This window comes from Leopardus geoffroyi, chromosome B3 (assembly GCF_018350155.1).
Source record: "Leopardus geoffroyi isolate Oge1 chromosome B3, O.geoffroyi_Oge1_pat1.0, whole genome shotgun sequence".
In the NCBI taxonomy this organism is placed as follows: Eukaryota; Metazoa; Chordata; class Mammalia; order Carnivora; family Felidae; genus Leopardus; species Leopardus geoffroyi.
In genome coordinates this window covers 106,656,070-106,673,917 of record NC_059337.1, presented here as the reverse complement: position 1 = coordinate 106,673,917, position 17,848 = coordinate 106,656,070, and the positions used below count along the sequence as shown (strand labels likewise).

Genomic DNA, 17,848 nt, shown 5'->3' with positions numbered 1-17,848 from the left:
AGTTAAGTGTCCAACTTCGGCTCGGGTCATGATCTCACAGTTCATGGGTTTGAGCCCCGCATCAGGCTCTGTGCTGATAGTGTGGAGCCTGATTGGGATTCTCTCTCTTTCCCTCTCTGTCTGTCCCTCTCCCACTCGTGATTTCCCTCTCTCTCTCTCTCTCTCTCTCTCTCAAAAATAAATAAATATACTTAAAAAAATAGATTGCAAAAATACACTAGACATTATTTATGATAATTGGATGTCATTTACTTTCTTTGAGCATAATGACTTAGTATACACCCATTTATTCAGCCTATACCAGCACATATTTTTCATCCTCAAGCACATGAATGGGCTGAAAAACCACTGTCCTCCCAGGGAGCTGCTAAAACATGTGGTTGAAGGAGATTGGTCAACACATGCCCGATCTCTTTTAACTTCAAGTTTTACATCAGATGTCAGTTTTGCTGAATTACTTTTAAGTCAGTATCTCTAACCTTCAAGGCTCTTAAAAACCATCATCAGTTAGGTTAACGGAAAAATAAGAATATAATTGGAGCACGGCTCTATATTTTATACCACAAAAGTAAGTCTTTGCTAAGAACACTGAAGCTGAATGAAGTGTCTCCAAGTGTATTTCTGAGATCAGTAGACCTTTGAGAAGTAGATCTGTGTATCTCTTCAGTTAACCAACTTCAGGAGCATTCCTGCAAAGGTCAACAACGACAACAACAGAGTCACTATTATAAGCATCTTTTAAAATTCACCTCACATGAGTTTTTTGCCCGGGACCTGCCGTGGCTATTCTGAAAGAAAGAATACCTCTTTGGTCCCTAAAACTTCTGGACTTACTATAACACAGATACCACCCAACATGTTGCAGAAAAAAGAGAGGTTACATGATTGTTAGGTTAGCCAAGGGAGAAGAGATGTTCACATTTTAGGAAGCATATTGTTTCAGTCTTCGTGGTTTTATTCCTTTGAGCTCCTATGGCTGTGTGCTACAGAACTTTGCAATGGGTTTTTTTCTAGTACCTATTTCCCCACAATAATCAATTATTCTTGTGCTTTGTCTATTTTTTCCCTAACACAGAGCCGTCCTCTGAAATTCCAAACCTTAAGCAGTGAGACTCCGGTTTTGTGGATCTAGGTTGCCTCTTGCTGAGAAAAACTTTCAGTGCTGCCCCAGCAGCTTCCTAGGCTAGTATTTTTAAAAATTCCCTTCTAGATATGTTAGGGGTGGTTTGAAAAACTGTAACTGTTTGCAAAAACTTACTGCTGTGCTGTAAATGTTTAATTAGATCTTTTTTAAATCTAGTTTCTGGTCTTTGTTCATTAATGCATGTTCAGCAGAGGGAAACTTTTTGTGTGTGGTGACTTTATACTAATGAGGTACTCTTGCAAAATCATCAGAATCTTCCTCTATGACATATGGTTAATTGAAAATGTTTATTTTACATTGATGTACAAGGCAAATTTTTTGCAATAGCAACCCATTTATTTAGTTATTCTGTTTGCTGTAGCTTTCTGTCAAACTGGTCCATGATGATCTTCAAAGAGCATAGTTGAAAATGCTAACTCATTCATGGTGAGAGGAAAGTGCAAAAAATGGAGAGACTGGAGAAAGTGAAGAAAATGGAGAAGGTTTTGTTCCTCCTCACTGAAACAAGGAGTCCATATACTAAAGTCTATATGTAAAGAAAAAAAAAAACCACAACACTGTTAAGTAACCCTTTTATAGAACCTCAGTCAGTGATTTGTCAGTAGGAATGCTTCTGGCTGCAAGTGACAGAAGAATCCGAATTAGTATCAGTGTGAACCATAAGGACACTGGGTGTGCACTTACTAAGAAGCTTAGAAGTAGGAGATTCCAGAGACACTGATGGCACAACACATCCACAATATTAGGGCACTAAACTCTTGACAGTTATTAAGGCCTTCTCCTCATGATCACAAGATCGCTGCAGCAGTTCCAAACATCACATCCTCAAAGAAAGCTGGGGGAAGCCAGAGTGAGAAAAGAGTTCTCCCTACTTTTTAATGAGGAAAACAATCTTTCCCAGAAGCCCTCCAGCAGATTTTTCCTTTATATCTTATTGGCTAAAACCTGGCCTTATTGCCACTGCTATGTGCAAGGCATTCTGGAAAAGCTATTTTGTGTGTGTGTGCATGATAACATTATTTTTTTAACTTGTTTTATTATTTTTTTTAATTTACATCCAAATTAGTTAGCATATAGCACAACAATGGTTTCAGGAGTAGATTCCTTAGTGCCCCTTCCCCATTTAGCCCATCCCCTCCTGCCACAACCCCTCCAGTAACCCTCAGTTTGTTCTCCATATTTATGAATCTCTTCTGTTTTGTCCCCCTCCCTGTTTTTATGTTATGTTTATTTCCCTTCCCTTATGTTCATCTGTTTTGTCTCTTAAAGTCCTCATATGAGTGAAGTCATATGATTTTTGTCTTTCTATGACTAATTTCACTTAGCATAATACCCTCCAGTTCCATCCACGTAGTTGCAAATGGCAAGATTTCATTCTTTTTGATTGCCGAGTAATACTCCATTGAATGTATATATACACCACATCTTCTTTATCCATTCATCCATCGATGGACATTTGGGCTTTTTCCATACTTTGGCTATTGTTGATAGTGCTGCTATAAACATGGGGGTGCATGTGTCCCTTCAAAACAGCACACCTGTATCCCTTGGATAAATGCCTAGTAGTACAATCGCTGGGTCGTAGGGTAGTTCTGTTTTTAGTTTCTTGAGGAACCTCCATACTGCTTTCTAGAGTGGCTGCACCAGCTTGCATTCCCATGCATGGTAACATTATTATATATACAGTTAGCCACTGACCAACAGGTAGCAAGAAAAGAAAAATAAAATCTGGAGCCACCCATAGTTAGAGGGCAGGGATGTACAAAAAGCAAATCTGAACAACCAAATCCCTAGTAAAGAAAAAAAATCTGCAAATACAGTCATGCCCTAGGTCTGGTGGAAATGTGTAGACTGGAGAAACCAATTCAAGTTATGTCCAACAATACAAATTCTAAGACATGTGATGGGAAGAGAAGACCAGGAAAGGGACAGCAATAAACTCAGGTTGTCAAGGAACTCCAGACAGCGATTTTGGCTGGAGCCAGAGTTGTGTTGTCAGTAGAGGCTGAGACAGAACAAGGCTGGCTTGGAGGGTGGGCCGAGTAGCAATCCAAGCTGCCATGCAAAGTTGCCAGGTTGTGCCCTTTGTAAGAATGCCTGGCCAACATGGCAAATGAGGCTTGATTCCAGCTCACACTCTGTTCACCAGGCCTCATGCCGAGATGCAGCATCGTAGCCATCTGGAGGAGGAATCTTTTTTTTTAAAGCATATATAATCTCTTTTTTTAAATTCTAGTATAGTTAACATACAGTATTGTATTAACTTCAAGTGTACAATACAGTGATTAAACAATTCTATACATTACTCAATACTCATCATGACAAATACACTCTTTTTTTAAAGTTTAAATTCAAGTTAACATACAGTGTAGTATTGGTTTCAGGAGTAGAACCCAGTGATTCATGACTTGCATATAACACCCAGTGCTCATCACAAGTGCTCTCTTTAATGCCCGTCACCCATTTAGCCCACCCCCCATCAGCCTCCCCTCCAGCAACCCTCAGCTCATTCTCTGTATTTAAGATTCTCTTATGGTTTGCCTCCCTCTCTGTTTTTATCTTATTTTTCCTTCCCTTCCCCTATGTTCATCTGTTGTGTTTCTTAAATTCCATGTATGAGTGAAATCATATGATATTTGTCTTTCTCTTACTATTTTGCTTAGCGTAATGCACTCTAGTTCCATCCATGTTGTTGCAAATGGCAAGATTTCATTCTTTTTGGTTGCCAAGTAATATTCCATTGTGTATATATGGTTGCATGTGCCCCTTCGAATCAGCATGTTGGTATCCTTTGAATAGATATCTAGTAGTGCCCTTGCTGGATCATAGGGTAATTCTATTATTAAGTTTTTGAGGAATCTCGATACCTTTTTTCAGAGTAGCTGCACCAATTTGCATTCCCACCAACAGTGCAAAATATTCCTCTTTCTCCAACAGTGCAAAAGTGTTCCCCTTTCTCCACATCCTTGCCAACATCTGTTTTTTTCCTGAGTTGTTAATGTTAGCCATTCTGATAAGTGTGAGGTGGTATCTCATTGTGGTTTTGATTTGTATTTCCCTGATGAGGAGTGATGTTGAGTATCTTTTCATGTGTCTGTTAGCCATCTGGATGTCTTCTTTGGAAAAGTGTCTATTCATGTCTTCTGCCCATTTCTGCCCAGTGGTCTTCTGCCCACTGGATTATTTGGTTTTGGGTGTTGAGTTTGACAAATTCTTTATAGATTTTGGATACTAACTCTTTATCCAATATGTCATTTGCAGATATTTTCTCCCATTCTGTTGGCTGCCTTTTAGTTTTGTTGATTGTTTCCTTCACTGTGGAGAAGCTTTTTATCTTGGTGAGGTCCCAATAGTTCATTTTTAAGTGTACTCTTCATCTATTTTAAGTGTACCCATCATCTATTTCACCCATCCTGCCACCTCCCTTCCAGTCACCATCAGTTTGTTCTCTGTAGTTAAGAGTCCTTTTTTTGATTTGTCTCTTTTTTTTCTTTGCTTGTTAGTTTGGTTTCTTAAATTACATATATAAATGAAATCATGTGGTATTTGTCTTTCTCTGATTAACTTATTTCACTGAGCATTATATTCTCTAGATCCATCCCTGTTGTTGCAAATGACAAGATTTCATTCTTTTTTATGACTGAATAATATTCCATTGTATATGTATATACCGCATCTCCATCCATTCATCTATCAGTGCATACTTGGGCTGCTTCCATATCTTGGCCTTATAAATAATGCTACAATAAACATAGGAGCACATATATCTTTTTGAGTTAATGTTTTTGTATTCTTTGGGTAAATACCCAGTAGTGGAATTACTGGATCATATGGTAATTCTATTTTTAGAGGACCATCCATACTGTTTTCCACAGTGGCTGCACTAGTTTGCATTTCCACCGACAGTGCATAAGGGTTCCTTTTTCTCCACATCCTTGCCAACACTTGTTCTTTCTTGTGTGTTTTTTTTAAAGTTTTATTTATTTATTTTAAAGTAATCTCTACACTCAATGTGGGGCTCGAGTCACATGCTCTTCTGACCAAGCCAGCCAAGCATCACTGTTTCTTGTTTTTTTTTTTTTTAATTTTAACTATTCTAACAGGTATGAGGTAATACTGTTTTTTCACTCTCTTGACGGTATCCTTTGATGCACAAAAGTGGTTTTTTTCCAAGTCAAAAAAACTTGTTCAAAATTTGAATTTATCTATGTTTTCTTTTGTTCCTTGGGCATTAAAAACCTCTGCCCAGTCCCAAGGTTGTGACAATTTATGCCTGTTTTCTTCTAAGAGATTTCTAGTTTTATCTCTTACATTAAGTCTTGAATCTATTATGAGTTAATTTTTGTATATGATGTAAGTTAGGGGTCCAGCTTTGTTCTTTTGTATAACAAGTTGTCCCAGCGCTATTGTTGAAAATATTGTTCTTATTCCCATTGAATGGTCTTGGCACACTTAATCAATTGACTATATATATAAGGGTTTATTTCTGGACTTTCAATTTTATTTCATTGACCTACATGTCTAGCCTTATGCCAGTACCACAGTGTCATAATCAGTGTAGCTTTGTAGTAGGTTTTGAAATCAGGATGTGTGAGACCCACAACTCTGTTCTATTTCAAGATTGTGTTGTATGTTATGGGTTCCTTGCATTTCCATATGAATTTTAGGATCAATTTGTTGATTTCTGAAAGAAAAAAAAACTTAGCTTGGATTTTGACAGTTTATATTAAATCTGTAGATTAATTTGGGGAATATTGCCATCTTAACAATATTAAGCCTTTTGATCTATGAACAAAAATGTCTCTCCATTTAATTAAGTCTTCTTTAATTTCATTCAACAATGTTTTATAGTTTTCAAGTATAAACTTTACACTTCTTCTGTTCAAATTATTCCTAAGTATTTTTTATGCTATTGTAAATGTAACTGTTTTCTTAACCTTATCTTTGTTGCTCACTGCTAGTGTGTAGAAATGCAGTTTCTTTTTAAATATTTATTTTTTAAAGAGAGAAAGTCCAAGCAGGGGAGGGGCAGAGAAAGGGAGGGAGACAGAGAGTCCAAAGCAGGCTCCAAGCTGCCAGCACAGAGCCCAATGCAGAGCTTGAACCCATGAACTGAGAGATCATGACCTGAGCTGAAATCAGATGCTTAACCGACTGAGCCACCCGGGCTCTCCTTGTGGAGATAGTTTTACTTCATTTCCAATCTGGATGAGTTTTCTTTCTTTTCCTTGTTATATTCTAGAATCTCCAGTGCAATACTGAATAGAAATTGTCAGAGCAAACTTCCTTGTCTTGTTCCAGATCTTAGGGGGAAAGCTTCCAATCTTTTGCCATTAAGTTTCATGTTAGCTATGAGTTTTTTCGAGATTCCTTTTTAGCAGGTTAAGGAAGTTTCCTTCTTTTCCTAGTTTCTTGGGTGTTTTTTATCATGAAAGGTGATCAATTTCTCAAATGTTTTTTCTGCATTGAGATGATCACGTGGGTCTTGTTCTTTATTCTATTAATATGATGTATTACATTGGTTGGTGTATTACACTGGCTTAAATTTCACTGAGTTGTGATGTATCCTTTCTATATATTGCTGGTTTCAGTTTGGCAGTATTTTATTGAGGAATTTTGCATCTGTATTCATAAGGAATATTGATCTGTAATTCTCTTTTCTTATAATACCCTTGTTGGGTTTTGGTATCAGGGTGATAGTGACCTCATAGAGTGTGATGGAAAGTTTTCTCAATTCCTCTTCTTTTTGGAAGAGTTGTGAAGGATTGGTGTTAAGTATTCTTTAAATGTTTGGTAGATCCTCACCAGTGAAACCATCTGGGCCTGGGCATTTCTTCATGGGAAGCTTTAATACTACTAATTCAATGTCTTTTCATCTCAATCTATTCATATTTTCTATCTCTTCTTGAGTCAGTTTTGGTAGTTTATGTTTTTCTAAAGATCTGTTCATTTTCATCCAGGTTACCTAATTTGTTTGTCTGTAGTTATTCATAGTATTTCCCTAGAATCTTTTTAATTCTATAAGGTTGGCAGCAGTGTCCCCTCTTTCATTGCTGGTTATAGTAATTTGAGTCTTTGTTTTTTCTCAGTCATTCTAGCTAAAGGTTTGTCAACTTTGTTGATCCTTTTAAAGAACGAACTTTTGGCTTCATTGATTTTCTTTAATTTTTCTATTTCATTAATTTCCACTCTCATTTCTATTACTTCTTCCATCTGCTTGCTTTGGGTTTAAGTTGTGCTTCTTTTCTGTTCTCTTAAGGCAGGAGTTTAGGTTATTGATTTCTTTTTTTTCTGTCCTGAGTGTTTACAGCTATACATGTCCCTCTAAGTATTACTTTGGCTGTACCCTCTAATTGTTTCATTTTCATGTATTTTGAAACATTTTTAAATTTCCCTTGTGATTTATTCTTTGACCCATTGCTTATTTACAAGTGTATTGATTAAATTTCACAGACTTGTGAATTTACAAATTTCCTTATTGATTGTTAATTTTATTCTAAGTGGTTGAAGAACACATTTTGTATGATTTCTATTCTTTTAAAATGTATTGAGTCTTGTTTTATGGTCTTTCATATAATTGAAGTGATGTGATCAGCCTCTCACCATAGCTGCTAAACAGACAAAGAGGTGAGCCCTTTCTGTGGAAAAATAGCATCAACTGCCTGTCTTTTTAGTTCTTGAATACACAATATCTATTATGCTATAAAAAATTACTAGACATGTAAAAGAGGCAAGAACATGTGACTGAGAAACATAAAAAAGAGACAATGGGAATGGATCTAAAGAGTATAATGCTACATGAAATAAGTCAGAGAAAGACAAATACCATGTGACTTCATGCATATGGGGAATTTAAGAAGCAAACAAATGAGCAAAGAAAAAAAGAGATAAACCAAAAAACATACTCTTAACTATAGAGAATAAACTGATGGTTACCAGAGGGAAGGTGGGTAAGGGGATGGCTGATATAGGTATAGGAGATTAAGAGTACACTTAGCATGATGAGCACTGAGTACTGTATAGAATTGTTGCATCACTATATTATACACCTGAAATGAATATAACAATATGTATTAGCTATGCTGGAATTTAAAAAGACAGAAGACAATAGAAGCTGACCCACAGATGATCTGGATACTGACATTAAATAAAATCTTTTAAACAACTATTATAAATATGTGAAAGAAAATGGATAAAAAGATGGAGAATTTCAACAGAGAAAGGGTATTTATAAAAATAAATTCAAGTGAACTCTCGAGAACTGAAAAATAAAATTTCTGAAGTTAAAACTTAGATACATTTAATAGCTCTTTGGACACAGAAGAAGATAAAATTAGTGAACTCAGAGATAGCTCAATAGGAAAAATCCAAAATGGTGAAAAAACTGTATAAAAATAGGAAAAGAAGAGAGTATAATAAACTTGTCAGAAGGGCTAACCTATGAATAATAGCATTTGTAGGAAAGAAGAGAGAAAATGAGGCAGAAGGGATACTTGAAGAAATATGGCTGACATTTTTTTTTCAAAATTGGTAAAAGGCATCAATCAGTATACAGATTTAGGAAGTTCAGTAGACACCATAGGAAATATGAATTTATCATAATCAAACTGCATAAAACCAAAGCTAAAGATACAAATCTTAAGAACAGCCATAAAAATGAGAAACATTATTTTCAAAGAAACAAGGAGATCAACTGCTGACTTTTCAACCAAAACTAGGAGTGATCAATGGTCAATAGGATTAATTCTTTAAATTGTTGAAAGAAAAAAAAAAAACCTGCCAAATTAGAGCTCTTTAACCAGTGAAACTAACATTCAGAAATGAAAGTGAAATAAAGTAAGAAAAACAAAACTGAGAGAATCGGTTGCCATGACCAGAACTGAAAGATAGTAAAGAAAATTCTTTGGACTGAAATAAAATGATCCCAGATGGAAATATAGTAATGCAGGATGAGATGAAGAACATTGAAAAAGGTATATATGTTAGAAGATGTAAAATACTATTGACTTTTTTAGAACAACAAAAATTATTACATTGTTTGGTGTTTATAACATGATAACCCTAGCTTAAAAGTGGCAGGCAGTAATTGGAGTATACACTTGTAAAATTATTTTATTGCATAGGAAATTGTAAAAGTACTATATAAGATAGACTCCAGTAAGTTAAGGATGAACATTATCACTGTAAGCTAATCACCAAAGTATTTAAAAAGTATAACTAGAAAATTATTGTAGCAAATAAATGGATTAATAAAAAATAGGCTTGATTATTTTGAAAGAAGGCAAGAAAGGAGAAATAAAGGAGCAAGGAAAAGATCATGATAAATAAGAAATAAATAGATTGATGGACTTAAGTCCAACAATATCAATGATTACATTAAATGTAAATTGACTTAACACTCAATTTAAAAAAACAAAGATTACTATCCTGAATTAAAAATAAGACCCAAGGGGTGCCTGGGTGGCTCAGTCAGCTAAGCGTCTGACTTGGCCTCAGGTCATGATCTTGCGGATCATGAGTTCAAGCCCCGCATGGGGCTCTGTGCTAACAGCTCAGAGCCTGGAGCCTGCTTGGGATTCTGTTTTTCCCCCCTCTCTCTCTGCTCCTCCCCTGCTCAATGTCTGTCTCTTTCTCTCTCAAATAAATAAATAAACATTAAAAAATAAAAAATGCCCAAGAATATACTGTCTTTAAGAAAATAAAAAGATACAGATAGTTTGAAAATGGAGGACAGAAAAAGACATATCATACAAGCACCAACCAAAAGAAAGCTGTTGTGTATATATCTATATCAGCCAAACTACACTTGAAGTCAAGGAGTATTACTAGAGATAAAGAGGAACATTTCATAATATGATAAACAGGTTAACTCAACAGTAAGACATGATAATTCTAAATTTATAAGTGCTCAATATATATAAAGATGTATATATATTTATTTATAGCATTTATTATGTAAAGTTATGTATATATATAGAGAGAGAATTGAAAGGAAAATAGATCAATCAACATGAAAGTTAGATGTTGTGATATACTTCAATATCTGGCAGACATACAGCCAAAAAATTAGTAGGAAGATAGATTATTTGAATAATGCTATTAACCACTATGACCAAACTGACATTTATAGAACACTCTTAACATTTCAGAATATACATTCATGTCCACTTGACACATGTATCAAAATAGATCATATTCCAGGCTCTAATGCAAGTCTCAAGAAATTTTCAATGGATTAAAATTGTACAGAGTTTGTTGTCTGACTACAGATGAATTAAACTGAAAATAAACAATAGGATAGTTACAATCATCGAAAGTTTATAATTCTATATAATTAATGGACCAAAGGAAAAAAGTCACAGACGACTGTTAGAAAGTACTTTGAACTGGACAAATAAGATGAATATAATGTTTCAAAACTTGTAGGATGCAGCTAAAACAGTAATTAGAGGGAATTTTATACTTTTAAGTGAATATGAATATATTAGCAAAGAAGAAAGGCTGAAAATAATCTAAGCCTCTATTTTGTGGAGATAAGAAAAGAAAAACAGGGGCGCCTGGGTGGCGCAGTCGGTTGAGCGTCCGACTTCAGCCAGGTCACGATCTCGCGGTCCGTGAGTTCGAGCCCCGCGTCGGGCTCTGGGCTGATGGCTCAGAGCCTGGAGCCTGTTTCCGATTCTGTGTCTCCCTCTCTCTCTGCCCCTCCCCCGTTCATGCTGTGTCTCTCTCTGTCCCAAAAATAAATAAACGTTGAAAAAAAAAAAAAAAAAGAAAAGAAAAACAAAAGTAAAAGAAGGAAATAATAATTATAAAAATAGGAATACAATGAAATAGCATATACAAAGATATACAAAAGAAAAAAAAGAAAAAATTATTCTTTGAAATTCATTCATAATATTGATCGACCTACAATTAGATGATCAAGAAATGAGAGAAAAATAAAACTTAGCAATATCATAAATGAAAAAGTAGACATGGCTATAGCCTCTCAGATTATTACAATCATAACATTATGATGTTATGAATAATTTATACCAATAAATTTGACACTATATTTTATTTTTTTTTAATTTTTTTTTTCAACGTTTATTCATTTTTGGGACAGAGAGAGACAGAGCATGAACGGGGGAGGGGCAGAGAGAGAGGGAGACACAGAATCGGAAACAGGCTCCAGGCTCTGAGCCATCAGCCCAGAGCCTGATGCGGGGCTCGAACTCACGGACCGCGAGATCGTGACCTGGCTGAAGTCGGACGCCTAACCGACTGCGCCACCCAGGCGCCCCATTGACACTATATTTTAAATGAATGAATTGATTTGAGGAAAATAAAAATTACTAAAACTGACACAAGCAGAAGTTAAAAATCAGAATAATCCAGTATCTACTGAGGAAATCTATAATTAAAAAGCATCTCACAAAAAAATCCTCCAGGTCTAGATGGGTTCACTGGTGAATTCTTCCAAACATTCCAAAAAGAAATAATACCACCTTACATAAACTCTTTTAGAAAATATGGGAGGGAGTAACACTCTTCAGCTTCTTTTGTGAGGCCAGCAGAAGAAGGATATTACAAAAACTCAAGAAGGATATTACAGGAAAAGAAAGGTAGAGGATAGAGCTCATGAATATATATAGGAAAAGTCTACACAAATCAAGAAAATTGAAATAAATTGAGTAGCAATATGTAAAAAGAATGTCACATCAGAGCCATATGGGGTATATCCTAGGAATGCAAGGTTGGTTTAACATTCAAAATGCTATCTGTTTTATTTATGTATTAGCTGAATTAAGGACAAAAATCTCTGATCATTTCAGTAACTTCAGTAGAAGCATTTGATAGGATTCAATACCTGTTCAAGACAAAAACTGAAAAAAAACTAGGGATAGAAGGAACTTGCCTTAATCTGATAAGAGACAGCTAAAATATTCACAGCCAACATCTTATTTAATGTAAAATTCTGAGCACACTTTTCCCCTAAATTCAAGAGTAAAACAAAGAATATATAACCTTTACCACTTCTACACAACATTGTATGTGAAAGTCCTAGACAGTGCAGTAAGTCAAAGTAAAGAGTTAAAAGTATAAAGATTGGAAGGCAAGAAATAACATCATATTTGTTCAGAGAGAATATGATTATGTACATAGAAAATTCAAGAGAATACACAATTAGAATTAATACGAGTTTAGCAAAATCACTATGCAAAAATTTATTAACCTGATGTAGTTCTTTACATTACTGTGTCAGTATGTTTTAGGACTTTCTTTTTATAAACATCCTTAAACTAGATTTTTTTCATCTAATCTGAGAGTTTCCATCTTTTTAGCTGGCATTATTTGGATATATTTAGATGCCTTCTAATACTTTATTTTATGCTTTCTATTTACCAGTTCTTCTTTGTTTCTCATGGTTTCCTTTCCTGACCTCAATGTGATTTAATATATTGATTACCTTGTTTATACCTTTTACTCATTTAGTAGTTATATGTTTTAGTTATTTCTAGTGGTGACCCTTAAATATTTAACACACAAATTTGACTTTTCATAGTCTAAAATTAAGGTCTCAAAGAAAATTAAAGATCTCTACTGTCCTCCTGAACAGTACTAGAAAGTTAGTATGCTTTCACTTTCATCACTCCTTCCTACCTTATGTTCTATTTTTTGTCTACTACTTTAATTTCACCTTTCTTTTATAAACCCCCAAATTAGCCATTACCAGTTTTTACACGTAGCATTCTTTCATGCATTTCGCTTCTTCTAAGTTCAGTTTTCTTCTTCCAGAAGTATGAACGTTGGTAGCTTTTTCTGCAGGGCTTGCAGTTGGGAAATTCATTTCTTACATAGTTGAAAATGCCTGTAGTAGTCTTGCTGGGTACAAAATTCTAGATGACAGTTATTTCCCCCCCACTCCTTTGAGGACATTATTCCATTGTCTTCTGGCTTCAGTTAATTAACAGACTGCAGCTGGCCCAACAGTTTCTCTGAGGCAATGTATCTTTTACTTATGCCTGCTTTTAGGATTGTCTCTTGTCTTTGATGCTCTGCAGTTTCACTATGATGTGGGTCAGGATATCGATTTTTTCTTGTCTTGCTCAGTGCTATAATGTGTGGCTTTTATCAATTCTGGGAAATCTTAAGCCAAATTTGGATAAATTATTCAACTTCTCAAGGTGTTATTCCTCCCCTTGAAACTCTGCAATGTTTCCTTCATTTTCTGACAGTATTATTCCTTGAGTCTGTCTCACTGTCCCTTGCACCTGTCCATGATTAAGTTTCCATATCTGTCTGCTCAAACTGGTGATCCTCTTTTTTACATAACTCAACCTAATTATCATCTATTCTCTGAAGCTTTTCCTGAAACCTCTTCTTCCCCCAGTCACTGTGTATCCACTCTTTCCTGCTCATACATCTATCAGTTGATTGCATTTACCTATTTATGTGTAAATCTCCCCCTACTAAACTCAAGTTTCTAGTGGGTAGCTCTCTTTGTATTTACAACGACAGGCACTTAGTATGGACCGTGTAAATGTTTGGAGATTAGATGAATGAATGAATCAAGAAAATTAATGTAAACACTATCTACCTCTTAGGGGTCCTGTAACAACTAAATATATACCATATGAGAAAGCACCTGGCAAATAACAAGTGCTAATCTGTTGTTTGAATTGAATGCAATTCATGCATTATTTTGGTACCGTGGGTTATGTACCAAATTGGTTGTTACTTTAAATTTCCTTATTCCATATGGCATAAGGCAGAGTTCTTAGTGTTCTTTGATCATAATGAAGTACTTTTTTGGTTTTGTGCCTTTCCTTCCAATTGCTATACTTCTCAAAGCATTAAACACACACACACACACACACACACACACACACACACACACACACTATACAAGGAGTTCTATGAGCTTCATATAGTTTACCAGCTATTACATTCTGTCCTGAAAACTCAGTGCATTTATAAATGCTACTCTCCCACATAGCTTAATGGCTTTCTCCTTCTCTCTCATTTAGTGTCTGCTCTAATTTTACCTTATGAGGTAGGCCTTTGCTAACTCTCCTCATAAAATAGAAAACTTCTACCCCACTCCCATTCTCGATCCCCTTTACCTGCTTTATTTCCCTGTGTACATTTGTCCACAAGTGAAATATATATTTACCTCTTTTATTATTAGCTGCCCATCCCACACGTAGTAGCATATAAACCTCTTAAAAGTAGCAGTTTTGCTTTATGCCTAGAACAGTGTCTGGAATACAATAGGTGCTGAATAATATTTATCGAATAAATGTATCAGCGTAGGTGCCACTGATTCTCATCGGTAAAATCCTAGAGCTACAAACACAGACACCATGCAGCCATTCTGAGCATTGTAGTCTTCAACACTTCTCTTGATCTGGGATGCGATTTCAAAACTTGACTATTTTGTTTTTCCTTAGAACTGAATGCCTACAGCATGATTTCATCCTGAAAACTAAAGAAATCACTTCCTCTCCTGGCAGGCACCTAAACCAAGTTCTGAGCTGGCTGTGTACAAAGCCCGTCTGTTCTCTCCTGGTTTAAAGACAGTGGCCGTTCCTGCCCGCATTTAGCAAGCTTGATTTTGCTTTCTGTTTTCTTTCACCCCTCAAGGAAAATTTACATATCTTTTCTACCCATTTTATCATTTTGATCTTGGCAAGAGCTTTCAATTCATACTGTGTGGGTACTTGTGCAAAGGAAGTACCCACTTACAGTGTCTACAAGAAATAAATTATTATTTCACAAAAACAAAGATCTAAAGCTGTAATTCATCTGTATGAGAGGAAGGTCGGAAAGTGATAAAGGTGATACCTTGCCGAAGGCCACATAACTAACTTTTGCAACATAAGTGGGTCTAATGCCCACATCCTCCAATTCTCAATCAAGTTCTTCATACTTTTCTGCCTGACTTTTCTTTAATAAGTTCATTCCTGTTTCACCTACTACCTCTGCCCCTCAATTCTTATTTCATTTGTGTGTATCTCTGTGGCATCAGATGCCTCACCTCAACCTTCAGCTGTCAAACTACTATCTTGATTTTTTGGGTGTCATCAAGCTTCCGTCTTCAGATTCAGCATGACTAAACACAATGTGGCCTTTCAGCTAAGCTGACATTCCAAGGTCAACTCTATAGCCAATGGAAACCCATGGCCCAAGAAGTCTGACACCCTCCCCTTCACTTGAGGGAGAGCTTGCCTCTGCCTGCTTTCCCTCACCAGGGATGTTGCTGCCCTCAGCTTGCTGAACCGTACTGTCAGATTACCAATGAACAGTGGCTCTGGTAACTCAGTGGACACTTAATACTCGCCACTAAAGGTAACTGGCGGGGGGCACCTTCTGGACTTAGGTCTGAAGACTGGGGCTATCATTGGACTGGCAGTGCCTCCTAGTGGCCAAGGCTCCAAAGAGTTCCAACAGAAAAGTGGCCAGTGTGGCAGCAGCCCACAATGGCAACCCCGTTCTTCTTCCTCTGAGTCTTGTCCCCCCACCTGTTTTTAGTTCATCCAGCCTTGCCTCATACAGTGAGCATTCACTGCTGGTCAAATCATCCAGTACCTGTCTCTTCAGTATTTTGCGGACTGAATTCCCAAACGTGACCGTGATGTTGAAAAAAAAATTGGGAGGGGGCATGGAAAAAGAAATATTACAAAGTCACCACTATCACTGGAGCAGGTCAATTTGAAAAGTGCTTTGTAATAACTTTTTTCCTTCCTGTAAGCCCCGTGGTAGCTCTGACACTCCTCCTCTTGTAGGAGACTTCAGCTGCCCAGGAGTGCCAAATCATCCTCCGGATCTCATTCTTATTAAGCTTCATGAGTAGTTTCAGTTAGGTTACAGAGATACGGAGAGAGGCTTGGTTTCTCTGGAAGCTTGCATCCTAAAAAGAATACGCATCATCTCAAAGATCCCATTTTAAAGTGTATAATCTTCATAAAATGAAAGATAAATCATATCTACAGCATAACCTTGAGACTCCTGTCTTTAAGTCCTCGCTGGTACAGGATGTGCAAATGTAGATTTGGGTCTGGCAAGGAACGTCTCTGGGAACTGTGGAAGAATCGTGAAGGCTCCATTTGTCCCCAAGGGAGAGAGAGGAATCCTGTGTCATGGATAATGCCATGCCACGACAAATAAAATGGCAACTCTTCCTTCTGTATGCCCCTGTGGTTCCCAAGGTGCCCTCTGTCCCCATGTTATGTTTTGTCTCCTCAAGGGTTCCTTCCACCAGGACTGTCTTTCCCCACATAATGCCCAAATTCAAGGCCTTCCTCTATGCCATCTCTCTTTTCTTCATCAAAATGTACCTATCCCCTGTCCATTCTCTCAAAGCCTTGGTGTTTAATCTGATGAAGTATTTCACGGTAAGGTTTAAATAGTAGGACACTTCCCATTGGCATCTGCATTGTGACTGCATCTTGATTCACTGGGATTGGAAACCAACTTTGTATCTCCCAAATGATACACACTGCCCACCTCCATCTCCCCCCAACACTCAAGCCCAAAGATGATGATGTTGAGGCAGAATGCCCTTTTCTTCCCTGGCTTCTGTCTGGGGCCCCCACAACTGACCTCTCTTGGAATATCAGTGCAGTGACAAATAACTCCATGTGGGGAAGTCCAAGGGCTTTGAACCAGAGCCTACAGGCACCACATTCTGACTGATATGTATTCGTTCAAACCACAAACGGCTGGAGAAGAGGGGCAACAGGAGAAATACACAAGACCTACTGAGCAGCAGGATTTCTTTGCTGATTGTGGCTTGCCAACAAAGATTTTGGATAGCCGTGGAATATTCCAGAAAGAGGAAAAGCTCTGGCGATTGCTTGGAAGATGCCAGGCAATTAAAATAAACCGTGGCCGGAATGTAAAGAATTGGGGAAGAGAGAGGTGAATGAGCAACGGGGACAATTAGGGGGCATTATGCTGAAAGCCTGACATCTGTGCTGACATCAACTGCGTCTTACCCAACAGGTTTCTTGGGTGTCTAAGACATTTCTAGAATATGCACCCCGTGTCAGGAACTCCCAGGAACAGCCCGAGTGCCGCACTCTGATCCCCGCCCTTGGCCCTTTTCCCTTTTCCCCTCCTCTTCTCCCACGCCTCCCACACCTGGCCTGCTTTTGTGCCTCCCGGGTCAGAGCCGCCTCAGCCGTCTCCAGGGCAGGCCCCCAGGACGGACGCCGAGCCCGCGCTCTCGCATCGAGCGGCGCCCGCATCCCTGTGCGCGCAGGCAGCCCCGGGGCCGCGGCGCGCTGATTCGCTGCCGCGGAGACTGCGGCGCTCGCGACGCGCCCGCCCCTCGCCGCGCGCCGGCTGGTGCAGCCTCAGTCAGTCTGCAGCCGCGCGGCCACGGTGAGCCCTGCCGCTGCAGCCGGGGCGCAGACCCTGAGTGCCAGCTCCGCGCCCCCGAGGAGAGCAACGGCGAGCCTCCAAAACCCGCACGATGCAGGCCACTGCCGATTCCACCAAGATGGACTGTGTGTGGAGCAACTGGAAAAGTCAGGGTATTCTCTTTATTTCGGTAGTGCATGCCTGCGGTGCACGGGAACCCCGGGACCCGGACTCGGCCATTGTGCATCATTTCACCTGTGGGACCTATGCATGCTTTATACCCAAGAGCTTTGTGTTGGGGGGAGTAAACTTGTCATGTCAAAAATCAAAATGGATGGTGTTTGCATTCTTTTTCTT

General features: G+C 37.9%; 1 protein-coding gene and 1 long non-coding RNA gene across 3 annotated transcripts in view; one reads left to right on the top strand and one right to left on the bottom strand.

Annotated features, from left to right (window-relative positions):
• Positions 1 to 17,848, top strand: part of RTN1 (reticulon 1) — a 232,612-nt gene that overhangs the window by 191,703 nt on the left and 23,061 nt on the right. Inside the window, exon 1 of one of the 2 annotated variants that reach the window (XM_045451146.1) lies at positions 17,464 to 17,664. The exons of the other annotated variant lie outside the window; for it this stretch is intronic. Coding sequence (XP_045307102.1) covers positions 17,604 to 17,664 — 61 coding nt within the window. The 5' untranslated portion in view covers positions 17,464 to 17,603. Of the gene's footprint in view, positions 1 to 17,463; positions 17,665 to 17,848 lie in introns of those variants that run through there. 2 annotated transcript variants of the gene reach the window in all.
• LOC123583934 lies at positions 228 to 13,722 on the bottom strand. The gene is made up of 2 exons (XR_006705063.1): positions 12,858 to 13,722; positions 228 to 689 (listed from the first exon to the last, which is right to left on the bottom strand). It is a non-coding gene; the product is annotated as an uncharacterized LOC123583934 (long non-coding RNA).